This window comes from Phragmites australis, chromosome 10 (assembly GCF_958298935.1).
Source record: "Phragmites australis chromosome 10, lpPhrAust1.1, whole genome shotgun sequence".
Classification (NCBI taxonomy): Eukaryota; Viridiplantae; Streptophyta; class Magnoliopsida; order Poales; family Poaceae; genus Phragmites; species Phragmites australis.
In genome coordinates, this window is record NC_084930.1 from 6,726,525 (window position 1) to 6,754,113 (window position 27,589).

The window sequence follows — 27,589 nt, forward strand, 5'->3', positions numbered from 1 at the left end:
TCCGCCGTGCCAGGGCGAGAGGGGCTGCCGCCGAGTGGTTAGTCGGTTCAGGTGATCAGACCCCCGCTCTCGTCTTCGCCTCCACCTCCGCCTCTAAACTTACCTGAGCTACCCATGTGGATCTGATGTGGCAAGAGCTTTTTTTTTAACGAACACTGTGAACTAAAGCTCGACCTGAGCATACATTAATTTAGTTAATATATGTGGGTGATTAATTTAGTTAATGCGTGAGCTTATCCTGAAGGAATATTAGCACAGTTGTTATGATAATAGTTAAGCGAAGGAATGGAGGTGGGTCAGCTGGTGTGGTGTGATCTAGTACGGCTTGAATTTTAGGCTGTCTTTGTTTTTTATTTTGATAATGGATTATAGTCCAAAAGCACAAACAAAAATATACTGTTACAATTTGAAAACCACAAATTATACTACAAAACCACGCAATCCACAACCTGATGGAAAGGAGTTTCCACAAATTATACGAATTTAACTGAATTTTTATAATTTAAAGCTAAAATAAATAAGTCCTTAGTCTATATATATGTGCAGTTGATTTGCTCTTGAGCTGAACTCTCTTTCCCAGTGACGGTTGATGGGATTTTTTATCCTGTGAAAACCGCTCTTGATCGTGGCACGAACTTTTGGCCATATTATGTTGCAAGCGCGCCACCACACCCACTTGCCGGGTTTGAATTTTGTGTACGTAAGATTTGGGAAGAATTGCCTGTGAAACATGAAGGAAATAAGCCCTGTGTTTAAATTCGGGAGTGTAGGTTCAAGGTGGCTGAAATTCGAGAACTTTAGGAGGCTGAAAGTTGTTGAATGTTTGAGAGGAAACTGAAAAACAATTGAATGGAGTCGGATTCGGAATGGCCGATAACCACCGGCTCCCGTTTTCGGCCTGTGAAATTGCTTACATCCAGCGTCTGGATCCTTGGTAAGAGGGGTACGTGTTTGAAAAAAAAAAGGCTACTTCTAGAAAAAAGAGAATGTTTTGTAGCATGTATTTGATTTTGTTTTGTTTGAGATCATGCATTTGATTATTCAAATCATAAAGCAAGAACAAAACAAATTACGGGTCTGATGGGGCGATTCAATGAAACGGTACTGAATTGTTCAGGTGACGCACGGCTAATTTAAGAAAGAAAGTAGGATGAACAGAACATACATTAAGATGTTAAACCTCGAAAGCTACAGGTCAAGTAGGATCAGAACCAATTCTGCCGAAAAGTCTGCCTTCGTGGGATTGGACCAGGTCTGAATATAAGAACGGTCTAGTTGACCTAATGCGCTTGCCGTTTCTCAATAGGAGAATTCATAGCGCCAGCATGTGTCCACATCAGTTCATAATACGGTAGCGAATGGAGAAGAATCAATCCATAAACTGGCAACATGCCACAATGGCACCCAATTAAGAAGGGAAACTGCTGTTCATTGTACGTAAAATGTTACATCTGTACCAATTAATTCGTATTATTTTCATTATATTCATACAGTACATCACTCAGATCCTCAGGCTCTAGCATGGCTCCTGCATCGGCATGAAATCAGGTAGCCCCCTTTTCCGATTGATCACTGCTCCTCCGGAAGGAGCCAGATACTAGAAACAGTGCTACTCTGCTAATGTTTTACAAAGTTCGTGCTGCACAATGTTCTGCAAGTCCAACTCCTAGAATAGGGAAATCCACTCCTCAAGGTTCTCCTCAAGATGGAAATGGTTCTTCTTCAGCCTCCTGCGACGAGTGCTGCTTGTCCTGCCAAACAATGTCCGTTCAGTCAGATGGATAGCAACAATAGTTAGAGCTTAGGAAAGCAACTGCAAATAACAAAAGGTAATAGTCTGCCTATCAGTACAAACTGGCAGGATATTGGACCATAAAGGAAACAACCGATGAGCCTTACTTAAGATTTAAGTACAATACTCGCCATTAGATTAAAAACACTCACCAATATTGGTTATGAAAAACCACGGTGTCTGCTGGTACGTGTTTTCCATCATCATTTCTATTCCACTGGTACACAGCATGAGTCCTATTTTTCAGTTGTAAAATTGAATGGCCGTAACTAGCCTCCCTGAATGCAGAGTAGTCTGGCTGGGGATCATAAAACCTGCAGCATGGTGGGTTTGACCAACAGGCAAGCATCGTAAGGGTTCAGAAACAAAAATGAAGCAATGATACACAGGAGGAACTGTGTATATCAGTCTATCAGATTCTAAAAGGGACTTGAAACCTTGACCTCAACAACCATGACCTTGTGTCTACTAGGCCAGATGGGTGTAAGAGTTCTATAAACACCATGACCTCAACAACCATGACCTTGTACCAATAATAAGTTGGCCGGCTATCAGTTCCTCTCACCTTGAAGCAAGTCCTTCTTGGTTGCCTCCATCACCAACAGTTATGTATACAGGAGCAGATTTGTTTGGTACTGGATATCGATCTCCCGATGTTATGTTATAGTTGACATTAGAAATACGATACTGCAAGTAACTCATATAGAAAGGTATCAATGAGAAATCAACATTCATTAGAATAGTTTCATTGATTCAACTCCAACGAAGAAAATTTACAAAATACAGATCAAACTCAACAATTCTATCATGCAAATAATTCAAATGGAACGAGACTGTGCTGAAGAGAAGAACTTACTGATCTCTCATAAGCATGAACATGCCCCGCAAATACCAAGTCGACCTTGTACTTCACAAACCATTTCTCAAAAGCAGCCCTCATACTCTCACCCTCCATATAATGTGCCTCGTTGCTGTTGTACATGGGAGAATGCATGAGAACAATAAGCCAAGGTGTCTTCTCCCTGTCCACACGCTTGAATTCATTCTTCAGCCACCACCATTGAGGAGTGTATTTTACTATTAAACATCAGAGGTAAGTTTAGAGCAGATACTTGAATCAGAATATGTCAAAAAGATTAACAAAACAGAGAAATCAGTTAACTCAGAGTCCAACAATTAAACCAAGCATACTTTTAAATCTAGTGCTATATAATGACCCAATATATTGTCAATTTAAAGAGGTTACTTGTAGGCATGTACTCATTAAGGATATCATCAACATCTGATCACACCCAACACTACAGGTTACAAAGTGTAACAGAGCGAACGACTTCAAACTTCTTGCAGGCACAATAAGTTCATATCACAAAGTACATGGCACAAACAAAAATAAAGAGAGCTCGAAGAGCACATTACCAAATGGAGAATAGCTAGACAACACGATGATATGAGCAGATGCACGCCTGACAGCATACCACATGGGAGAACTGCTCTTTGATGCCAAATATGGAGTCATATATCTGTGCAGATATGGCTTAAATGTCGAAGTTTCTCCCTGAAAATATTAAATAAGAATAGAGAGAGAGAGAGAGAGAGAGAGAGTTATTGAAACAAAAGACAAGCTGTGGTAAAATTTTCCTTTTAAAAGCATGTAAGGCTCAGTTAATTAATATTCAAATAGGAACTACAACCATAATTGTCAGTTTACACGTAACTAAAAAGAACATATCTATAGTCTATATCACAACCTTTCTCCAGTGGTCTTTTATTGGTACTTGCCATCTTCTGAACATGCTTAAACAAGAAACAACAACACAGAAAAACTTCCAGTAGACAACCCTAAAAATGTTGGGAGTATCAACTTGGCACCTTGTTATCAATGTTTGGTGCATTCACTATCAAAAAGTTGCAAAGTGTGAAGAAAAATTACCAGATCAGGCCTGTATTCTATTTCATGGTTTCCAGCATTCCAAATCCATGGCTGGTATGCAGTACTGCATTCAACAAGTCGACCCCAAGAATCCCAACGAATGCCATCATTATGTTCATATCTATCAGCATATGACAAGTCCCCAACAAATAAAACAGTTTGTCCTCCTGTTTTCTCATAATGTTGAAGAGTTGAAAGAGAATTGAATGTTTGCCCCAGATCACCTAGAACAACAGAACCAGAAAGAGTTAAGATCAAGCAGTTCAAAGCGCTGCATCGCTAACACTAAGGCCATATCATTCGCCAAACTTCTATCTTTGATAACTAGCTGATCTTGTATTTCCAGAGGTTTTTTAGAAGGACAGGCTGCATTTCAGAAGTAGGAATCAAGATATAACTCAGGAAAGATTGTAATTATAGCCATTAGCCCTGCCTAATCATTACATAGTATAAGCTGATAAAGATCAAAATACGCTTGTTGTGCTCAACTTCAGCTCTGTGTCAATTCAACAACAACATACAGTGAGCCGAAAATAATAATTAAATAAGAAAAGCAAACCTATGATGCCAAATGTGTATGATGCATCTGGATCAATTGCTGGAGGCGTTTCAAACCAAAATTCTCGAGCTGAATCACCACTTCCAATCTTATAATAATATTTAGTGTTATACTGCAAAGTGTAAACAAGAAAGTTCTAAAATATATTTGTAATTTTACATAGGAACTGAAAATGCATACTAAGGGATAGAAGCTAGCTCTACAGAGATGAAAAATATGTCTCAAATCAATTTCAATAGGTGCACATCATGTTCGAATAAAATAAACTTGTACAGTTGAAATTTATTAAACACAAATTCTTTGGACAGTCCAACATGTGCATAGTAATTGACTAGTAGCTGCATAAATATCATTCTAAAAAGTAGCTTGATTAACAGACTTCTTAACAAGAGAAGTCATCTCTATCAGAGAGAGCATTGGATTTGAGCTATCATATTTGCCAGGGTAAATAGTATGCAGAGCAAACATTTTGAATAAGAATATAACACAAAACCTGAAGCATGAGAAGAACAATGAAGCCTATTACTCCTATTAGTATATTACCTCAAGGCCATCAACAAGGCAGTGGTGTATGTATCCAGATTTGTAGTCATAAAATGTGTAATTTGTTGTTGTTCCTTCTGCTTTCTGGTAATACTGGTTCTCCTTTGTGCCATAAAGCACTTCACTTGGACCACGTTCTTCTACAGTAACCCAAGATATTATAATTGCCTTTCCATCATAGTCACCTTGAGTGATATGAACCTGGCAGCAGAATAAGCACTAAGCGGAGTATACTACAAGAGCACTGATAATAGCTGACATCAGACGACAAAGTTACTTACCTGCTGTGGAGCATTGTAGCCCTTTGGAATTGCAAACCATTCACTTTCTAAAGGTATATCGTTAGATGGAAACTCTGTACGCATGTAGGAGCTCGTGCGACCCGAGTAGACACCACTAACCAGGCATGAAAGAACATGTAGGAATAACACCAGCAAACCCCAACCCCTCATTGATTGAGAAAAATGTTGACACAGCCTAAAAGTATAAAATCAATTTGGAAAAAACGCATATGAGATCCACGCAACTGCAAAAGAGTTAGGTTTTCTAATCACTGATCACACAACAGAAATATTATCCTCATGAACTAGCAATGTCACATTGCAAATACACAAGGGACTTGGCGAGATGAATAGCAACTAAAAAAATAGTATATTGTGTAAGAGAAATAGTACACATAGGTCCCATTAGTTTGGTATCACCATTGTGCTCCTAGATACAATGTCACCAGATGAGCTAAAGAAAAACTAACTCTACATCATTAATTGTCAAACCATGGCACAACTGCCCTTACATGCAGATACGATCACTCATCTATTAGTACATATTAAAAGTAGATGGCAGTGGCAAGTCTTTTACAGTCACTAAGAAAAACGAGGAATGTGTTATAAGATCTCGCAGAAAAGGAAAACATTCAGTTTCCAGCCATTAATCAGGTGGAGCCTACCCATGACTATAGATCATAACAATTTGATGTGAGTAGGAATATATTTAAATCCAGTTGCAAAAGATAGAAAATAAATCTTGATTATAGAATCAACCATCTTAAGTAAATCAGTAGCTTGTACTCTGTCGTGAAAAGAAAAGAATAAGAGGAAACAACCAATCTATCAACTCCATTGGCCGTAGAGATGCCATTCAAGAAATAAATAACAAATCAACAAACAATAAAAGAAAGAACGCATATCTGAACGAGCACCAAGTCTACGAGTGAAGGAGGTAATAAGAAGGAGAAGAAAATGTCTTCGACCACCGGTTGCTTAGGGCTCTCAACCTGATGACAGGCACTCAATTTTCAAGCAGACTAGCTCTCTTTAGTGGTGTTTTATTATATGAGCTCAGGTGTGTAGCAAATCTATCATAATCTCTTAATTTTCTTTAGTTTGGCCTTTCATACTCTTCACATCGGTCTGCAAACGCATAGTTGGTTGTTCTGACTGATTACAATAATAGGTCATAAGATAAGCATTGGCATGAAAGTTGTTTTTTTTCTCGCTTGATAGACGTTATACATGCCGAATTATTGATGTGGATGGATTTGGATTAGCAGGGCACCACGCAGCACAAGTCCAGAATAAAACAAATGGAGCGAGAGGGGGGAGAGAGAGATTTGGATCTGATTGAGAACAAGGCCAACTCTAAGAACAAGGGAACCCATCCAAGCGAGCTGGGATTACTCACCAACAAAAGAAGAAACTAAACCACGCCCGGATGGGTGGATCTCCGCTCTGATAGACCGAGAGAGGAGCGGCGCTATGGCGGTGGCGGCAGCGCACCTCGGAGCGGCGGGTGGAGTGACCTCCCGGCGGGCTCGTGCTCGGCGGCGCTGCCGCTGCGTTGACAATCGGTTTGGCGAGCTCCCATTACTAGATGTGTATTTTTTTTAAGGAAGATGTCCGATTTAGACAAATCTAATTTTTAATCCTAAACTATAAAACCAGATATCTTACAACTTTAAGTAACAAAATCGGATAAAATATCCTCCACACTTTAATCAACTCAATTTTAGTACATATCAGCATGATGCAGTAGTGATTTTACTGACTGCTAATATGTGAGACCCAAGTCATCCTTTTATAGTTCATAAATGAAAATCAAACTTCTATGACAATTAAAAGGTGTAAATCAGACTTTTTTTATTAGTCGAATAAAAAAATTGAAGATTCACTCCATGTACCTAAATTAAAAACTAAATAGTAACTTATAACTATTTATCCCTAACCGTCATTATCCCTTATGAGATTGGTTGTGCAGGCCCTATCACTGTGGGTCCCACGGCACGTGCCCATAGAAAATAATTAGGTATGGTCCCATGTATTTATGATTTATATTTAATTTATAGCGTAACATATGATAAAATTTACTATAAAATTTATAATAAAATTAAAAACAAATCATATATAAGAAACATAAAAAGAAATAAGTTATTATGTGTCACATTATAAATTACGTTGAGATCTCAAATGCATGTGGCTGATCTCATGATTATTTTCCGTTCCCATCCCCCAGCCGGATCTGACCATCGCGATTCACTGGCCCAACCAGGCCCAAATAAAGCCCACAAGGTTTGAGCGCAAAGAAAGCCCACGCCGAGAACACCAAACCGAACCAAAGCAAGCCCCACCCCAAGCAAAGGCCGCGACGAGCTCACCTTCGCTTCCGTGACCGCGACGAGCGACGACGACCCACGGCGACGATGGCCGCTTCCTTCCCCTGCCACGGCCACCTCCTCCTCCTCGTAGTCGTCGCCGTCGCCGTCGCGTCGACGTGCCTCGGCGCCGCGGCAGCGCCTCAAGCCGGGTAGGTGCCCCCCGTCCTTGCCTCCGCGGGTTTCCTCCGTGATCCGTTCGGCCGGGTCCTTTGCTAACCGCTCAACCGGTTTGCCTCTTTTGGTTCTTGGTTTTAGGTCTGGCGAGCGGTACACGATCGCCGGCCGCATCAAGATCGACGGTGAGTTGTCCGGCTCCGCTCAGATGTGGTTCGCGAATTCTGTGGAGATTTTTGAGATATACGTATTTGGGTTGTTGTTTGGTTATTAGCGTTTAGGGACCGTATCTGTGTAGATCGGTAGTAAATTCGATGCGTCCGATAGTTTTCACCCGTCGCGGTTGTTTGGTGATACGAGACTCGTGCGATTTGCGCTCAATTGGGGTCGATCTGGTGGAGTGTTTGTTGCGAGATCTCGATTTAGCTCTGCTTAGTGTTATTTTTTTGTGGGGTTTGCCTGTAGCTTGTTACGGACTTCAAATCTCAAATTATTTCTTTGTCTGACGTTGGGTACCGAAGCAGCTCCGTTGCTTGGAAATTAGTGGTATTCAAGCGTTCACAGGCTACATCGAACTGATGATATTTGATGAGGCCATGTTGTTTGTTCGTTTTAGGATCTTTTGACCGTGCTTTGCTGGTAAATGATATTAGCCTAGTTCTGGATAAGTTTATAGCTCGTCCAAACATGAATTGTGCAAGAGTGTGGGCTGTCTGTTCCTGCTATCTGGTGTCTGGAGTAACTGAAGTAACAGGTGTGTTGTGTCCAAAAATAAGGGAACCGACAGATGTAAAAGCTATTTCCGAAGTTGATTTTTGTTATTTTAGTAGCCGTATGAACTAGAGATGAGATCTCACTTTATGTCAGAATGATGCAGTGCCAATTTGGTTTTTGTGAAGTCACCTGCAATGGGACTAGGCACTCTGATATGTTTCGGTTGAGTCTCTACTCTCTACCTCCTCTGTCCCTACCCCTAGTCTAGTTTCTTTGTTGTTGCTATGATGTTCAAACCAAAGTTTCTTGGCCAGGTTTACCTGGAGTGTTTCAAAATGAACACAGTAACAATGGATGTAGTGTAATGTTTCCTAGCTGGAACTGAGTCACTCATGAGAATATTTTTAGCTTGTGATAGAATCATGGGATGTTCGGTGTCAGATTCATTTGTGTGTAAATAGATATCTGAGGTTGTTTATTGGATTAATATGCTGGTATCAAAATCATAGCTAGGAATCATTACTCCTTGAAGCACGTATGGAGCCTAAATTTTGATCCAAAAGCTACTAATTACCCCCCATAATGTCCACTGATTTTATTTATGTTATGGCTATAGGTGCAAGTGCGAAGGGCTTTGGTCTTCCAGCCAAGACATCAAACACAAAAGTGATACTTAATGGTGGTCAGAGGGTTACATTTGTCAGGCCAGATGGCTACTTTTCATTGTATCCTACCAAAGATGCAATGCCACAATTTTCAGCTTCATTTTGAATTTTCTGATGAGGGCATATTCATCTATTACAGTGGCATGACTCTTTGATCATACATTATCCATTTTTTGTTAGTAAACTTTGCTTCGAGAAAAGATAAATACAAGATTATAATGTGCTAAGCAAAGAACTTCAGCTTCCATCATGTGCATACCGATATACCTTTAGTTTCTTGTCAGTTCTTCATGTAAATGTTTCATTGTAGCCAGTTTGAGTGCAGTGTTAGCAGAGCTTGCCATGTTGCTTTACTGTTGCTCCTTGACCTGATATACTTAAGCCACAATGTGCCAGCTGGAACTCATTTGATTGAGGTCTCTTCAATTGGTTACTTCTTTTCCCCAGTAAGTACTTATTACTTGATTTTGTTGGTAAGATGAGCAAAAATCCCATCAGTAATTTACTCCCTATTCTGTTGCATGATAGGTCCGAGTAGACATCAGTGCCAGGAATCCTGGTTATATTCAAGCAGCATTGACTGAAACCAGAAGAGTTCTGAATGAGCTTGTGTTGGAACCTCTGAAAGAAGAGCAGTACTATGAGGTATCTATTGCTATCATTTTTTGTTTACCCGTTTCTTTGCTTCTTGCTTTTGTCAAGTATTTTGTAAAAGCAACCTCTGTAATTGTTTTCTTTTTCAACTTTTTCAAGATAAGGGAGCCTTTCTCCATTATGTCACTTTTGAAGAGCCCCATGGGGTTGATGGTCGGTTTTATGGTCATAATGGTCTTCGTGATGCCCAAGATGATGGAGAACATAGGTAAGTTGCACATCTTTTACATCCAAGATTGGGGTACAAGCTTTCAGTTAGTATATTACACTATATGCAAGCAACTAGCGAGTCAAAGCTTGGAAGATCTGTATTATGTTGATAGTCTCAGAGTTACATTTATATAACAGTAGAGTTTTGTTGTATTTAATGAACTTTGTGCCCAGATGCTTGCATCAAATTTTTGGAGCAAGCAAGACATTAAGTTTCTTAGTTTAAACTGTTGCTCTTCTGAATTTGTTGGTTATAATTTTAGTCCTCCTGCAATGAAGAAGTAACATGAAATAATGTTTGGTGACGATGCTGTTTTTTTAAAATTGCTTTTATGTGTACACTATTTTTTATGACCTGTTGTATCAGCATACACACAACACAGTATCTACTTTTCCAGCTTTGTATCTTGAGTCCATTATCTACCACTTAACACTTTTGCACTGTCTCGATAGTTTGACAATGCTGGCATTTTATCCGAAATTTCACTCAAGAGAATCCTTTTGTAGTTTGGTAACTTATGTACATGCTGTATGTGTCAGTGAGTATATATCGTTGCAATGATAGATCGTATGTGCCCCTTAGAGCTTGTAGATGATGAGTTGAGTTCTAGTGTATTGGTTCTCTGTCGATAACCCTTACCAATTAATGGTGATTGTGGGTTATTTAGGTATGGTTTTGAAACACAGGGTTCCTCTGGTTTTCATTAAGAAATGAAACAAGTGTTCACAGTCTAGCACGAAGAACAACTTAGTTCAATGCAAAATACTTATTTGTTCAGTAGTAATACTGGATGCACAGTTGTGCTTCAATTCAATAGTTTTCTTGCCGAGGCACCTAAAATGCTAGTATCGAATTCATTTATATATCTTCCAACTGACTTTGCTTTTTGTAATTGAAGATCCTGAGGAGATGAAACAAGCTCAAGAACAAATGAGGAACTCCCCTGTATCGTTCTCTGGCTTGCTTGCTAGAGCGCAGGGCTAGAAGTAGAAAATGGGGATAATACAATTTTTAGCTTATAATCTGATGAAAAGCAGTGCTACAGCACTTCACGCTTCGACCAATGTACCTTTCCCGGGGACAAGGTGGAAACTCTTTCCCCTATTTTTACTGTATTTTAAGCTGTAATCGGTCTGTGATGTAGAACCTTCTGAAACCCCTAGCTGAACTAGACATGTAATTTAACATATACCTCATATTGAGATGTTGAGTTCAATATGTCATGTTTGAATCGGTTGAATATTCGATGCTTTGCTTAGTCATCGACCACAGCTGTAGACATACTTGTTTTTGACTTCTTGTGTACTGGTGCGTCACAGGCCTCATCAGGAGGTTGGACAAAAGGGTACCGATTCTTCTGTTCTTGTCAAAATGGGGTCGCCATCCTGTTACAAATATATAAGGTTCCAATCTCAAGGGCTAGGCAAATAGGGGTATGTCTGGTAGAGTTTTTTTAATCTAATTTTTTTTTTAGAGAAGTGATATTTTAAGAAAAGTGATTCTGTGGCTGAAAATAATTATCTAATGATTATGTAAAGTATATTTTAGGAAGAAAGTGATAATGCGAGAAAAGTGAATCAGGGAAAGCTAATGTTTTTTTTCAGCTTTTAGCACTTAATTTATTTTAGAAAATCATTTTTACGAATCACTCTGAGAACTGAAAACTATAAAGTATTATCTGAGAACTAAAAACTATAAAGTATTATTTGAGAGCTAGGACAAACATACCTAGACATGGAATTCGGAATTCAACGGAACAGTCATGAGGATAGGTTCATACTGCACTTATCTTATCCAGCCCATGTAGATGCAGCGCCCGTGACACCCTTTTTAATAAGATTGAGCCTTAGCTTAGCATGTCTACCTTAATCAATTAGGGCATGCAAGTTAGGTATGACCTAAAGCAACATAACAGTACTGGTTAGAACATTAATATTCTTGTTTTTTTTTCAAAAAGAAAACTTTGGTGTACTATATTGGAATTAGTGAAACTTGATATTTCTATCAAGCTCGGGGGGTTGCATTGTCACCAAGACACCAACTACATAGATTCGTCATCGGCGCACCTTTCTGGCTGCTGAAAATGACCATATAGTTGGAAACTCACTTGTGTAAATTTAGACTTTCACGTCTCTCTAGCCCTTAATTTTATACAAAATGTATGATTATCTTTGGAGATCTCTCCTAGTGATGTAGCTGCTTAATACATCTCTTTATCTAGCCTTACTGTGTGTAAGGAGTTCGAGGAGAAGAACTCCTATGATGCTTACACAGGATCGATCACTCCAATCCTTTGAACTTTCAACGAAGTCATTAAAATGAATTTCAACTCTGATTCATATGAGTAAAAACAATCTGGTCGAGATTGTTGTCATATTCTGAGATAAACCTTGTCAAAAGTTGATTGCTTCGACCACTTGAATTGGCATCCCTACGAAAGTGAAACCTGATGGAAAGAAAGTTAATAACTGACCTCTTCATCGGAAAATCCTGCTTAAATTTGATATTTGTGCTACATGTGATAACCAGATAGAGCCACGGAACATGGTCTTTTAGAGAACAACCTATGCACTATCTCACTATAACTGCTCAGACAACTGGTCACACGCACAAGTCACAGCCATGGGAATTTGTGTCCTCCAATGGTTTGAAAAAGATAAGACACCAACGGAAGCATGAAAATGTCTAAACCAGATTGCACCTCGGGAGCACCGGTTCACAAATTCGATAGACCACCGAAAACCGCCTAGGGTTGGAATTCTGTAGAAATTGACTAAATTTTATCAATTTTTTTGATTTTTTGAATTTTGAATTTGAGTTTGATCAGTAACCGTTTGATTTCTAAATACGATGCGGACCAAATTAACCAGTCACCACAATAACCAAGCGGTTACCGTCGCATTTTTGAACCCTGAGCCTGATAAGGATATGCTCCATCCACAAAACCACACACCTTTTTCTGTGCTGGAGAATACTCCATGTATTCTTCAACCAGACATAAAGCTCCATGTTTTGGGGTTTTGGATCATTTGCCTCCTTGCATTTTCCACACAAGTTGGTTGTTTTTCGAGCACGGAAACACTCCTTTATCGCCATTTTTTGGTCCAGTTTGGAGACCGTACAAGGCATGATGCTTGGGACCATGTTCGATTGGTGGTCCGTGCTAGCTAAGTGCAAGCGAGATATCATCGTCTTCTTCGTTCGATGGCGTCCCATGCAAGTCAAAGCTACGTGCAATAGGAATTTGGCATTTCTTCCTCTCTTTTCTTTTTTTGCATCCCAATTTGCCTTTTTCTTTTGCTGGAATATGTTCTTGAGAAAAAGATCAGAAGAATATAGAATTGCGGAAAAATGAGAAATCCCACTTGCATTAGTAAAGGCTGCGATGGATCAGAAAGGAAGATGGTAATAGAGAAAGGGTTGTCTGAGCTGTACCAACAGTTCCTTCAGGCCACTTGCTGTGCACTGATAATGCACGGCATATACTACCAACTGGGGTTTCTTTCTTTTTGCCAAGGACATGTCAGTTAGACAATTACATTTGCACTCACTCCCTAGTAACACAAACACATAAAATAGATTGACTTCTTTTCTATGGTACTTCCATTTCAGATCTAAGATTGCCAATCAGGATGAATGGAAGTTGTCTAGTAATTAAATAGCCTGCCATGTTGATGATCCTATGACTCAACCATGAATTATCGCAGGTAGGTTTTCTTCAAAATCTGACCAAACTGATGTGCTGCATTTTCCCTTTGTATCTTTGTTTATTCTTCCTTGTAGAGAAGAAAGTGTCGGCGACACCGTGATGGAAATGTGCTGCTCCCATGAATCTAGAGCATAGACAGAGCATCATTCTCAAGTGCCTCACCTACCATTACATCAAGACAAAGAAAAGATTAATAGATTAATAAAAAATAAGCATGAATCCATTGAAAAAAATCTGGACCTGCCTACCTTACATGGCTGTGTGAGAGAGACCCTTGGTTGTCTGTGAGAGACTGATCATCTTTAGACAAATGTTAACCATATGCATGTCCATAACTAATTTATCATATGCTAGATTGCCAGGGTTTACTTTGTGGTAAATCATGAGATGAAACATGTTACTAAGCATATGCTCACATGTAAATAGGATCTTCTTGATACTATTCCTTCATTTCCTTGCCCTCAACTGCCTCTGAAGTGATCCAGCTTGTTTTTTTTTTCGCGAATACGCATGAGAGCTGCGTATCTTTGTATTAAGAAGGAGAACAAGTACAAACTCGTACACAATGCCCATACATGGCAACAAAACATACGGGGTTAAAAGTGATTACAAACGAGAGGAACAACTGTGAAGAACAGAGATACGCGACTAAGTAATAGAACCAAAGCAACGTAGGCGGACCATCAGGACGGAGAGGTGCTTGGCTCCGGCATTGCACCAAAAATCTATGTCGTCGTGAATGCGTGACATGAGGGCGTTAAAGCAGAGGCGACGGTTGTTGAAGATAATGTCATTACGCGCCAACCAAAGTCTCCGGCAGGTGAGAAGGACAAGGGAGTCGAGTCCCTTGCGAAACTCTTTGGCCACCCGCCGGCGCATATCCGACCACCATTCGAGAAGAGGGGTCACCGCCGCAGGAACCTGAATCCCCAAAGTCCGCCACCAAATTTCCCGTGCAAAGTAACAATGGAGAAGCAAATTATCAATAGTTTCTGTAAGTTGAGCACATTGCGAGTAGGTGTCGTCATTTAGGAGATTATGACGTTTCCTACGATCCGCCGTCCAAAGTCTTTCGTGTAGCCCCAACCATCCGAAAAATTTCACCTTTGATGGAGCCCAAGAACTCCAAATCAACTGAGCCCCCGTGAACCGTGTGCTCCCTTGGAACATAGCCTGATACGCTGATTTCGCTAAATACTGTCCCAAGGCCGTCCACCTCCAGATCACACGATCTTCATCACTGTTCAAAGCAACGTTCTGGAGTCAGTCCCAAAGCGTTAAGTATTGAACTATGGCAGCAATGCTCAAAGGACCGGTTATGTCCCTTATCCAGTGCTGGTTGAGTAGCACATGGCGCACTGAAGTTGTCCGCGAGCTGGTGGTGGAAATACAATGATAAAGATTGGGAGCTGAAACCTTGATAGAACATCCATCCAACCAAGAATCCGTCCAGAAGAGAGTCGTACTTCCATTGCCCACCTCGAATTTAGTGGACCCATCAAAGAGGGCGATGACCACAGGCTTGTGGTGCAGCGGAAGGCTAGCCCAGGGCTTGGAAGAATCGCTGCGCTACCACCACAACCATCGGAGGCATAATTCTATCTCGGCCAAGCGGAGGTTTGCGATGCCCAAACCACCATAAACATTCGGCTGACACACCCGAGCCCAGGAGAGAACACTGCAACCACTGGAAGACTCCCTTTCACCTGACCAGAGGAAGGATTTCCTGATCCTGTCTATTTCCTTAAGTACCCATGGAGGCATCGTTATGGAGATTAAAGTATGAAGGGGGGGGGGGTGGTAGATAAGACAGACTTCACCAAAGTCGCACGACCCGGCCTAGAGGTCAACTTCCCCTTCCATGTCGATAGCTTAGCGGCTACCTTGTCAATCAGCGATTGTAACTGCCTCCTGCGAAGCCTGCCCACCATGAGAGGTATCCCCAAATACTGGATAGGGAAGGAAGACGAACCACACGGAAGAATGCCATTGATGATGCTCATGTGCTCCTCAGAACAACTGATCGGAACAGTGGCGCACTTGCTCAGATTGGTGCAGAGTCCGGATGCCATCCCAAAGAATTAAAGAATATGAAGATGTGCATGAATGTCCTGAGTGGTTGGGGACATGAAAAGGACGGCGTCGTCGGCATATAAGGAGCAACGATGCAATATTGAGCCGTGATCGGCCAAGTTAGTCACGCCCTCATCCCCGACCAGAGCAAGAAGGCGAGCGAAAACGTCCATGACGAGCACAAACAAGAAGGGGGAGAGGGAATCACCCTGAAGTAACCCTTTGTCATGGATAAGTGGTGGCCCAGGTAATGAATTAAGTAGAATCCGAGTCGAGGAGGTGCCAAGAACCGCCACAATCCAACTGCACCACTTGGGGCCAAAGCCCCAGGCTCAGAGAACCTCCAAGAGAAAGGACCAACTGACGAAGTCGAACGCCTTTGAAATATCCAATTTGAGCAAAATCTTTTGCCGGTTATATTTCTTGAGAAATCTAGCCATGGAATGGACAAGCTTTAAATTGTCATGGATGGAACGCCCCATAATAAACGCGCTCTGACTGTTGGAGATGAGCGAGTTAAGGTGAGGTGCCAACCGGAGGGTTAACATCTTGGTGATCAACTTGCCAATGCTATGAATGAGGCTAATAGGCCGATAGTCAGACACTAAGGTTGGTGTATCCCTCTTCGGCAGAAGCGTAATGAGAGCGTCGTTCAGATAATTGAGCTCCCTCCGGTCACCAAGACTGAAAGCGCATAACGCGAGAGCGACATCCTTGCCGATGATAGACCATGCGACGCGATAGAACTCCGTAGTAAATCCGTCAGGCCTTGACGCTTTGTTAAGAGGCAGGCACTTGACGGCCTCCCAAACCTCGCCCTCACTGAACGACACATCAAGCTCCTGAAGGTCAAGAGGAGAGATGCCCAATGCGCTAAGATCAACAGAGAACTACCGATCAGTAGCCGTTCCAAGAATGGAGCTGAAGTGCTTGAACAATGTATCCTCCATGTCTGCGTGGGAGGAGACTGAACCCGCTTCCTTGTCAAGAGACTTGATTGAGTTCTTACGCGTGCGGAACTTGGCATAGGAATGAAATAACCTTGTATCGGCATCACCGTCCCGCGGCCACGACACCCTGGATCGATTGTGCGTAATAGTACGTTCCAAGGAAGACAAGCCCAAACAAATGAACCTCAGGTGCTTGCGAAGGCCAGATTCAGCATTTGAGAGAATCCTAGCCTCCTGGGCAGTGTCAATACGGCAAATGACTTCTCGGACAACAAGCAAAAGCTCTTTAATATTACCAACGCACGAGCTTTGCCAACGTTGGAGCTCCTGGGCGGTCTAGCGAAGTAGGATATGAAGCTTGATGAGAGGGGGTTTGCTTTGCTCCTCCGGTTTCAGCACCCAACCTTTGGAGACGGCCTGCAGAAACCCGAGAAATTTGGGCCAGAACGGCTCAAATTGGAAACACCTCCGCCTCTGGCAGTGAATTGCAGTAGATAGCAGGAGGGGGAGTGGTCTGAGCAGTCAGGGGAGAGGGCTTGAAGAAAACAGTCAGGAAAGGAAGCATCCCACTCCGGAGAGGCCAGAGCCCGATCGAGCCGCTCAAGAGTTGGTTGGGACCTCTGATTGGACCAAGTGTATCTCCTTCCAAACAAATGAATATCCTTCAGCTCATGCTCAGTGATGAAATGATGAACCGTGCGATGGAATGCCTATTTAGGTTTGCATTGTTCTTATCCGCAGCTGAAGCAATCATATTGAAGTCGCCGACGATCAACCATGGCCCTGGCAGCGCCGAACGGATTGCAACAAGCTCGGCAAGGAAAGTATCCTTCAAGGCCTCGTCCGTAGGGCCATAAACGGCTGTCAGATGGAAGGCCCCGTTCTTGACTGAAGAAATCTCTGGACCGTGACCGAGTAACGCCTCACACTGACAGGCGTGAGAGAAAGTGGGCGACGGCAGATAACAACTACACCACCTCTGGTTCCAGTAGCAGGCAAGACGGAGTACCCCAAAACCGCAGGACCGCACATTTCATTGATAAGAGGGGAAGCAAGGACATCAAGCTTAGTTTCTTGCAAGCATACAATCGACGTGTTGTAATCAACGGCAAGCGTCTGAACAACATGCCGATGGGCCTCACAATTAAGCCCCCGAACATTCAAGTTGAGAATATTGTTGTTACTCACGAGGATTGTATCAACGGCTATAGGGAACACACAAGCCACAACCAGACATCAATCTGCTATCGCTAACGCTGCTAGAGAGCCCACAATTACCTGCACTTGGCTTGGGAAGAGATCTTGTATCGCCCGGATGTGTTGATCGGAGAGTGGCTGTTCAAAAAGCTTGGAGTAGGCTTGCCGGAGTTGTGGAGTGACATCTTTGACGTCCCTTAAAAGCCCCAGGCGGTGCATAAGCAAGAATTCACCACGCTTAGAAGGCCGGACAGCAGAACAGCCAGACTTGTTTGCCAGGCGGTTACTCCGCCTGAGAACTTGGATTGGGGCAGGAGCCCGCAAATTCCGGCCCAGAGACGACGGTAGTGGGGCAGGGATATCCCTGGTCAATTGGCGTAGAACAATTAAAGCCGTTGAGTCCTCCGGGAAATCCAGCGCAGGCTGGACTGCTTCGACGGAGGCAAGGGCAGTTGAGACCGCCAGACAGACCGGTGCAGGCTGGGCCACCTCGGCAGGGATGGTTAAGATTGCCTGATAACCTGGCAATGGTTGGATCTTGTTAGAGGATCCGCACGTATTATCAGCAGAAGGGAGGGATGCTCTGCGTTTACTGGAGCTCGTCCGACAACGGATCCACATCCGAAGCCAGCTCCCAGAGCGGGATGCGGAGTTGGGCTTAGAAGGCCGCGCGGTCAACCGAGCTCCACGGCCCAAGGATGTTGTAGATTCCAGGGAGCCCAAGAACGTTGAAGAGTCCGGGGAGTAGCTGGAGACGTCGAGGGAGGCCGCGCCCAAAGGCAGAAGGGTCGATTGTGACACGTGACGGTCACAAGAGCTGGCGCACTGTCTGCGCCTAGAGTAGACTAGGGAGACGTGTCGAGAAGCCATAGGCGTAGCCTGATAGGGAACAACTCCGAGCGGCGAGACCTCTACATGGGAGTGGTAGGGAGCAGCAGGAGACCCAACAACCTCGTCATGGGAATGGCAGGGAGCAGTAGAAAACCCAGCAACAGAGTCTCGGTGGAGATGCTCTATAGCCATAGGGTCAAAGCGCCATATGGGGTCAGGATTCGAGTCACGAGCAATGAAGGAGGCCACGATGGGATCCTATGTCCCACGATGCGACAACACACAACAGGCGCTCGGGGATTGCACCTTGGGTGGCGAGTAGCGTAAGGAGCCAAAAGTGATGTGCCCAACTAACGTAGGTGGCAGGATGCCCGCTGCCCAGCGGACACCGCGAGAACGACCGCAAGCCGGCGAAATCACGCCACCCGGCATAGGCGATAGAGGCAGGAAGGAGATCTGCCATCCCTGAGGAAGGCCACGACCCATGCCACTGGACCGACTCCCGTCGAACTCGCCATCCCCATCCTCGGAAGGGATTGAGCCATCGCTACTGGGGGACGAAACTCCCCCAGAGAAATGATGCGGATCGACACATCATACTTGAGGGTCTTTGTCTCCAAGGTGTAGGGAGGAAGGTTGCTGAATAGGTGCTGCATTTTGGGGTCGTCGTAGCAGATGGTGCTGGTAGGCTTAGAAACCTCCATAGTTAGGGTTGAAGGGATGGATTGAGGCTCATCACACCAAGCCACCACATGGAGGGATGAGAGATCCGTCTGCTTCGACGAAGGAACTTCATTCTCCAAACGCTTAATACAACAGTGGCCGCCAAGAAGGTGTTGCGCCATGGAGATTGACCAAGTATGCGGCGGCACACCTTGCAGAGTGAGAAATATGCAAGTACACCAGCCGATGCATAGGCAAGCCGTGTCCATGGCCGAAAAAACCACAACACCCCTGTGCTCAGAGGCTTGCTGGAGGCGGCAAGAATGATGTCGCGCACCGCCTGAGAATGGCAGAGAATTAAGAAATTATTGGGGTAGAAATTCAGCACCCTAAACTCCTCCGATGACGCTCCAAGGTCCTGGGTGATGATGGTGGAGGGCATGCACGAAGGAGTATCTCGACGCGCCCGATCAGCGTATGCGAGGAGCGACCACCGTAGCCAGTTTTCCTCAGCGGCGAACGCGTCCGACTAGGGAACGACGCAGCGGACGGGGCGGGGGGCAACATCCTCGTGGGCGAAGGACAAGGCTGATGGATCGGCGGCGCCAAGTTGCAGTGCTTCTTGCACCCGCTTCTTCCTTGGTGCAAGATCCGGAAGGGGTGGAGTCCGTAGAATGCGACGGAGTGGAGTTGGCCACTGCCGAAGCCACCAGCATGGAGGTAGCCGAAGAAACCCGGACGAACAGACAGCGGTGGCCGGAGTCCCTCGAACTAGAAGAAGCAAACCGGGGCCGTTTGCAAGCCCTGGCGTGGTGGCGAAATCCTCTACAGCGGAAACACCTTGGAGGAAGACGGCAGTTCGCCCTTTGGTGCTTCGTGGACAGACAGTTGAGACAGTGGCCGTCCAACGCCGCTGGCAAGCTACGCTTAGGCGACGGAGTAGGCTTGGGGTCGCGTGCTCTCCAGGGGTGTAAAGCAGCCGCCACAGCTCGACGACGGCGACGACCGACAACCTTCGTCCAACCGTCGTCAACAAACGAGGTAGTGACACGAGTCGGACATGGAGGTGCCAAGGGTTGCGTATACCTGGCATCGAGCATGAGACCCGATGGGGGTGCGCTGCGCGGAGGGACATCAAGGGCTATGGCCTTCCCTTTGGAAGCAGCCGACTGCACGCCGACGATAGCAGGCGGCATGACAACAGGCTATTCCGCAGACAAGCGTGCGACCGGGGAGGACGAGAGCGGAGAGTCGTGAAGCCAGCGCTGAGCCTTAGTTCTCCCGGAAGAGACAACAGAAGGGTAGTAGGGATGAGCAAGCGGAGAGAGGGGGGTGGACGCTTGTTGTTGGTCCTATGGCGGCGATCGGGTGGACATCGTGCTCGGGGTGAGCGACGGCGAAGGGGAGGGGGTGGGAGCACCCATCAGCAATCAACACCTATCTAAGCTCTTCGGCCCCACCTTGTCATGCACGCCTTCTTGCACAGTGCACTACAGAGTTTGTTTAGGGCTATTTCAATATAAATCACTCTTACTGATTGGATCTATAAATTATTTTGAAGGCCTCATCGGGTCGCATTCGTATCAGATCTGTGAAACTGCAACTTACAACTCAATCCCAACTGCCATGAGCATTCATATTACAGATCCAGAACACAAAAGTTCTGTTTTCAAAACGTTTAATTCATAAAGAACTCCAGCATTTCTGATGGTTATTTTTTGCTTATCATTTTGGTTTTGGAAAATTACTGCACATGGTAGAAATAACTGGTATTTACGCTGCAATAAATACTTGAAAAATATTAGTTTTCGAAGATGAATGAGCATGGTAGATCTGCTAATGTTGCAGCAGGTACTGTTTGAGTGTAATATAGAACTTGTTATTACTCATAAAGATCTGGACCTGGATCTAGCTTCTGTTAGGACAACTGTTGCTATTCCAGTACGCAACTGATGTTTCCTTCAAACCAACCAACAAACAGCAGCTCAAGTTTGTAAAATAATTTACTCCTCACCAGCATATGATTACATCCTTCCATCTCCTCACTACCTTCCTCCTATAAGATCTGGCATGCTTTTTTCTTCTTCTCTTGACATGGTCATTTCTGCTTTCCTCCGATCCCAGCTCAAGTCCACTCCCATGGCTGTATAGCACCATGTTTGTCTGATGAGCTGCATGTGCATTTAAAAAATATATATGTACCACAAATTAAGGGGGAAATGACACATTTTATAAGCTAGCACCGACATTGATCTGTGAGCTATGGCCAAGTCCAAATAATAATCGAACAGAAAACCATACACGTGCAGAGAGGCATAGCTTTCCAGAGAGCAATTGGTGAATGCATGCAAATGCAATCATAGAGGAAGGTTGTTAGGCTAGCCAGGACCATGCTCCCAGTTGGAATGTATGGATACCTCAATTCGATCGAGAGAAGATAGGGGCGCATTATCCTTAGTGGAGAACAATCATGAAATGCCAATCCCAAAAAAGTCAAGCATTCTCATCTGGAAGGAAAATGCCGAGCTCTTCGCTTTTGATTGGGAAAACATGATCGCAATTCAGCAGAAAACCTTTTGTTGCGATAGCAGTTGTTCCCTGAAAAACCTATCATTGAGCACAACCTTATTGACGGGGAAGATTTTCTGTTTAAATCTCTAGCGAAAGCTCAAAAAGATAGAATTTTCACAAAACAAATACAGAGTACTTAGATCATTTATAATTCCTGGAAATTAGCAAGTGTAACTGAAGAATAATACTATAGCATCTATATATCTTTTTTTACTGTATATCATCTCTATATATCTTGGTGTCGTGACAGCAAGTAACTTTTTCAAAAGTGAACCTAATAGATGTAATTATTGAAGAACGGAGTGCCATGTGGAATTCTCTCTGCCGGCTCACCTTTTCCCCTTTCTTGTGTTTGTGTCGATTTAGGAGGTAAGCACTAAGCACAATGATTCTTGTAACTTCTTACGAGCACTCTTACACGACTTAAAGATCCGAGAGTTCAAAGCACTTGGATGGTAGCTCGCAAAGATCGATGTGTCGAGAATTTAATAATCCCTTTATTTTAAAGTATAGGGTGTGGTTTGACCTGTCACAGTCTTTAAAATTAAATTTTGACTATTAATTTCTCTAATATCATATTATTTATAGCAACAAAATTTGTAATAACATGCAGTGCATTCAAATACGTACTAATCTAATGTTATAACTTTTGTATCACAAAGTCTGCATATTGCTAGACTAATTGTTAGCCAAAGATTATAAAGTTTGAATCTTGATATCCGTGCACGCCTTATAAAACGAAAGTGTCAATGTAAAGAATAAGAAGGGTCTAGACCGGTAGATGTCAGCTGACAGTTAATATTTTCAAAACTATAGCCCCTCTGTGCGATCAGGTGGGGCTCGCGTGATCAGTTCCTATGACCAACCCTTACTGGTCACGTGGTAGGTACTCACATAACCAATCTAATCATATTTAATGTCATCCACTTATGTGTTTTCTTCCCCAGACACTTTTTCGGCAAGCGAAGTCATAAGCCGACACAGAGACAGTGTGACCCGTTCCATAGCATTAAGCCTGGCAGACGAGCGCACAGCAAGCATGATGGTAGTTGGCAGATGGGACAGGGCGTGCAGGATGACCAGGCAGGGCCGAGCGTGCCTGTCCTCTATGATGACCTAGGAGTAGCTGCCTTTGTCAGGTATAGGACAACCATCGTATTTTAGCACAGTCTGCTTATATATACACTTCGCCTCCTAGTATATAAAGAGAAGGACCGGACCTATAAAAAATGGCGGGGGATAAGTTCATCATCCAACTCATAAGAATATATAGGACAAAGGGCTATTATTCTGAGAGAGGTTTGAACCTAGATAAACCTTAACGTTCTTGAGTTTTTTCAACACTCACAAACTCACCAACAACCACAGAAAGCGCTGATCGCGCACCCATCGTCCGGCATATCATGGATATATTGTCAGTGACTAACTATAGTGAAAATGACCCTATTAGATTATGATTGTAATTCTAGTGATTAATGACAACATATTCATTGGGACTAACATTTTTATCAAGAATATATGTTTGTAGGTCTCATGGATGCAATACGTGAAGAAGTCACCAATGCTGAGATAAAGTTTGATTGAATTGGAGAAGTCTTAGATAAACTTTTCTTACCAGATAGTCTGGTGCAGAGAAGTTTGCACTCACGGGAGTATTTTATCTAGAGACAGTTGAACCCACCGGATGGTTTGATGATAAAGCTTTGGCAACGCCGGAGTATTCTGTCAGTGGAGTTCAGGGAAGTTGCACTCACTGGAAGGTCCGATGATGCCTCGATGAATACACTGGAGTATTTCTAATAGAGGGTGAGGATCACCTCACCGGATGGTCCGGTGTTAGAAGAGTAAGAACACCATAGCATTTAACAGAACATTGGATTTTTTCAAGGGAGTTGAAGATCAACACACTGGAAGGTCCGACGCTTTGAATTGAACGCACCAGAATATTTCTTGCAGAGAAGAAAAGAAGTGGCTCGGTTAGGTTAAGACAACTCACCGGATAGTTCGGTGATGGAGTTACAGTTACATTGGAATGTCCAGAGTTCATAGTGGTTCTGCATGGGGTTCTGCCGGCTTATTTTGGAGGCTATACACACTAGATGTTCCGGTGCTTATACCACTGTCAACTCTGAAATTTTTGATGTTTACAGTAAAGTTGAACTGCTGTAGCAACGGCTAGTTGGTAGATTTGAGGCTATAAATACTTACTCATTTGGCCATTTAAAGGTGTTGAAGTCTAGAGAACCTCATATACACTTGAGAAGATATCCAAGCTATAAAAATACTTAAAGTGTTTATCTAAGGTGATTAAGTACAAGATTAGAGAGTAATTAGTGCTTATAGGCCTGTAGAAAAGTATTGCTAAATGTTGCAGCCTAGAGAGTGGATCAAGGAGCGATCCAATCATTTACAGAGATGTATGTTGGTGCTTTAGAGTCTTGGTGACTCACCGGTAGCATGTTGACCCTCTAACTTAGTGTGGAGTGACGGTAAAAAGATTGTGCGGGGATATAAGAGCTCTTGTCCTTGTGACTAAAGCTCTGAAGTGAAGATGACATATAAGTGACTGGAAGAGAGGTTAGTAGTGAGACCTTGCCTTAGTGGCCCATCATGCTTGAAGCCTTTTCTTGGTGACTTGGTATCTCAAGAGCCGTGACCAGAAGAGACTTGGTAACCGGGAGCATATTCTTTGTGGAGCTCCAACGTGGACTAGGGGTGGCTTGTGTGCCACTGATACTACCAGATAAAAATATCTTGTGCTGAGTTTGCTCTCTCTATCTTATTTACGTTTTCACATTTATACACTTAAAATTTACCTTGCTAGAGTAGGTTGCAGTTCTCTTGAGTGGTAGAGTAAACATACTAGATAAATATATAGCATATTTAGATAGAAATTAAGATATATTTATCTTGTGAAGTTTTTAGAGTCATTAATTTCTAAGTGTCCTAATTCATCCTCTTCTTAGGACGTCATCGTTCATCACAATTGGTATCATAGTCTAGTGCTCTTGATAGGCTTAACATCCTAAATTTGTGACGTCCGGGGTTGGGATGTATACCCATAGCGCTCCACATTTCGATGGCACTAATTTATTCCGATAGAAAATTCTAATAACATGTTATTTGCAAGCCACATGTTTAGATGTTTTGAGAGTCAGCGAGGAAGAGATGAGGCAACACCTTACACATAAGGAGACACAATTAGATTCATTAGCAAAGAGTATTCTTTTATCATCCTTTATGTGCTGATGCATTTAATCATGTTTATTCTGCTACCAATACACATGATGTTTGGACTAGTCTCACTGAAATAAATGAAGGCACAAAGAATATGCGCAATGAGAAATATCATGTGCTAGTCTTAAAACTTAATAGCATTAAACAATTTACTCATAAAAATGCTAATGACATATACTCACGTTTGAATATTCTTGTCAATGAGATTAATAGGCTATGTTTGACACAAATTGAAAATGCTCAATTGGTCAGAAGAATATTTCAATCTCTTCTTTCAAAGTATAAGCTAATTGGCTTCATCATCTACGACAACTATGACATAAGCAAGATGACTTCAAACCAAGTTCTCGGCAAGATCACCGCCTATGAGATGACCATAAGCATAAAGGTTGAAGCTTCTACCTCATCTGATGCCAAGAATCTTGCCCTTACAAGCAAACAAGCTCAATGCCAACAATTATCAAAGCATATCAAGTGATGATGAGATAAGAGCAAGAATTAAGCTCAAGTGATGATGATGATGAGAGCGATGAAGAGGATGATCAAAGCGTATCAAATGATGAAGAAATTGATCCTGAGATCTCCAAGATTTCTCAAAATTAGAGAAAAATATGAAGAGGATCAATGCCAAGATCGATGGTTCAATCTCTATTAAAGACTTAGTCAACACAATTGATCATATCAAGAAGGAAAAAGAAGATCAAGAATAAGAGGGAGATAAGAGGAAGAGCCAAAGCATTCACAAGCATAGGAAGATGGGTAAGTAAAAATGAAGAGTCAAACTCAAGTGATGAAAACCTCACCATCCAATAGTGGAAGGATATGGCTATTAGTGATAAAACTTTGAGATGTGTGATCAAAATGAAAACTACATTCCAACAGTCGAAGGATCTTCATCTTATGAAAGTGGTGGCAATAGATTAGGAGATGAAGATTTACATATGAATATGTTTCGTGATAACCTTGTTGATACTTTGTTTACTATAAAAAAAACTAAATTGTTCATGCTACGATATGAATGTAGCATTTCCTAATTTATGGACTAAAAGAATTTATATCATCCATGTATCAGTTTCTATTGATGGATAGAAAACAATACGGTATGAATTATATTTTATTTGCTATTTTATCCTGCAAATTTGTATTTCTAAAATAGCTACAAAGAAATAAATATGAGAAATATGTATAAAAAACTAAGGTCATTACAGATATTACAAAACATAAGCTATCATCTAACCATCTCACAATCTAGGTAACCAAACAACCATTATTTCATAATCCACAATCCAAAAATTATTTTACACAATTCAAAACTGAAACAAGCATACCCTAAGTTTGTTCAACTTGCTTGCTCGGACGCAACTTACTGACGTGGAGCCAAGTGTGCTCTGCTCAGCATGCAAGCCGCCTTCACGGGATTAATTACTACTCACTCCGATCCCAAATATAAATCCATTTAGGTTTGTCTTAAGTAATTTTTTTTAACTTTGATCATCAAGAAAATAAATTATATAAATTAACAATATAAGGTTGATATTACTAGACTTATTATGAAAATGCTATTATAATATATAACTATTTATATTTTAAGTAATGTACTTTAATAAATATTATTGACCAAAATATCATATTATAGACCATGTTATAATATTTAAGATTGGAGAGAGTACACGTCAGCGCCATGCCAGCAGCAGCGGCTGTACAGAACTAACTTCACGCCAAATGCAGGTTGCAAGTTGGAAAAGCAACTCCCGAGCGCTACCGTTGTAGGAGGTTGGACCAGCACACCCACCCGTATCACGCCGCCACGTCGGATGCCCTATGGGCCTGTGCGTGGGGTAACCGACACCTCAGGTAACCCGAGAGAGAGATTGGTGGTTGCACGCTACCCCATGAAACGGATTGCCATTTACTGACACGTCACTTCATCATCACTGTTTTCTTTTTTTTTTCCTCTTCGACTTTAATTAAGTATAGTAGTTGAGCAGTACTCTTGGGAGGAAATATACTATGTGATAAGTCTATTTTGTCACTCCAAATTTACTTGTGTAATTCTAGTAACAAATCAATTTACGCCTAACATAACAATAATAGCATAAGCTTCTTTTTTTTGGGGAACACACTGTACATTAGCGTGCCATTTTATTAAGACAAAGAAACCATATTTACAACGATACAAACCACGACCGTAGCTAGGAATGGAAGAAATGGATGTCCTAGTACAAAGCTATGATTATTTCCATAATAGCATAAGATTAGATTAGGAGTCGGATTGCACCTTGATGATTCAATATCTATCATCAGGGAAGAATCAGAGGCGATCGTTTTCTTTATTGTCAGAGGCATTGCAAAAGGCAAAGTGGCCTCATAAGGTCATTGTGAAGCAAATAAAGAGGGAGTAGAATTTGATAGCGCATGTGTTTGCGTAGCTAGCAAAACGTGTTTCATAGTGCAGTATGGTGTGACCGATCATCGGAGTGCGGTGAGCAACTAATTGCTCATAATTGTAAGGCAACTTTGAGTAAC

The 27,589-nt window shown here is 42.5% G+C and overlaps 2 protein-coding genes across 2 annotated transcripts; one reads left to right on the plus strand and one right to left on the minus strand.

Annotated features, from left to right (window-relative positions):
• Positions 1 to 1,408: 1,408 nt before the first annotated feature.
• On the minus strand, positions 1,409 to 6,726 carry LOC133883359 (phosphoenolpyruvate phosphatase-like). Its single transcript, XM_062322670.1, has 10 exons — positions 6,505 to 6,726; positions 5,106 to 5,301; positions 4,825 to 5,025; positions 4,282 to 4,393; positions 3,723 to 3,946; positions 3,209 to 3,347; positions 2,649 to 2,869; positions 2,358 to 2,479; positions 1,945 to 2,106; positions 1,409 to 1,751 (listed from the first exon to the last, which is right to left on the minus strand). The coding sequence occupies exons 2-10, from the start codon at positions 5,274 to 5,276 to the stop codon at positions 1,667 to 1,669; spliced, it is 1,437 nt and encodes a 478-aa protein (XP_062178654.1). The 5' UTR covers positions 5,277 to 5,301; positions 6,505 to 6,726; the 3' UTR covers positions 1,409 to 1,666.
• Positions 6,727 to 7,336: 610 nt separating this feature from the next.
• LOC133883360 (ER membrane protein complex subunit 7 homolog) lies at positions 7,337 to 11,074 on the plus strand. Its single transcript, XM_062322671.1, has 7 exons — positions 7,337 to 7,623; positions 7,730 to 7,773; positions 8,919 to 9,027; positions 9,350 to 9,413; positions 9,496 to 9,612; positions 9,721 to 9,829; positions 10,731 to 11,074. Exons 1-7 carry the CDS (start codon positions 7,520 to 7,522, stop codon positions 10,814 to 10,816), a joined length of 633 nt encoding a protein of 210 aa, XP_062178655.1. The 5' UTR covers positions 7,337 to 7,519; the 3' UTR covers positions 10,817 to 11,074.
• Positions 11,075 to 27,589: the final 16,515 nt, after the last annotated feature.

What these genes read in the sequence shown, in the direction of transcription:
- LOC133883359 (XM_062322670.1), bottom strand. Translation starts at nt 5,276, where the DNA reads ATGAGGGGTTGGGGTTTGCTGGTGTTATTCCTACATGTTCTTTCATGC. An exon ending in ATACACATTTGGCATCATAG is followed by an intron (nt 3,947 to 4,281) that starts GTTTGCTTTTCT and finishes CTGTTGTTCTAG; the next exon opens with GTGATCTGGGGCAAACATTC. An exon ending in GTTTTTCATAACCAATATTG is followed by an intron (nt 1,752 to 1,944) that starts GTGAGTGTTTTT and finishes ATTGTTTGGCAG; the next exon opens with GACAAGCAGCACTCGTCGCA.
- LOC133883360 (XM_062322671.1), top strand. Translation starts at nt 7,520, where the DNA reads ATGGCCGCTTCCTTCCCCTGCCACGGCCACCTCCTCCTCCTCGTAGTC. An exon ending in GCGGCAGCGCCTCAAGCCGG is followed by an intron (nt 7,624 to 7,729) that starts GTAGGTGCCCCC and finishes TCTTGGTTTTAG; the next exon opens with GTCTGGCGAGCGGTACACGA. An exon ending in CGGCCGCATCAAGATCGACG is followed by an intron (nt 7,774 to 8,918) that starts GTGAGTTGTCCG and finishes TTATGGCTATAG; the next exon opens with GTGCAAGTGCGAAGGGCTTT.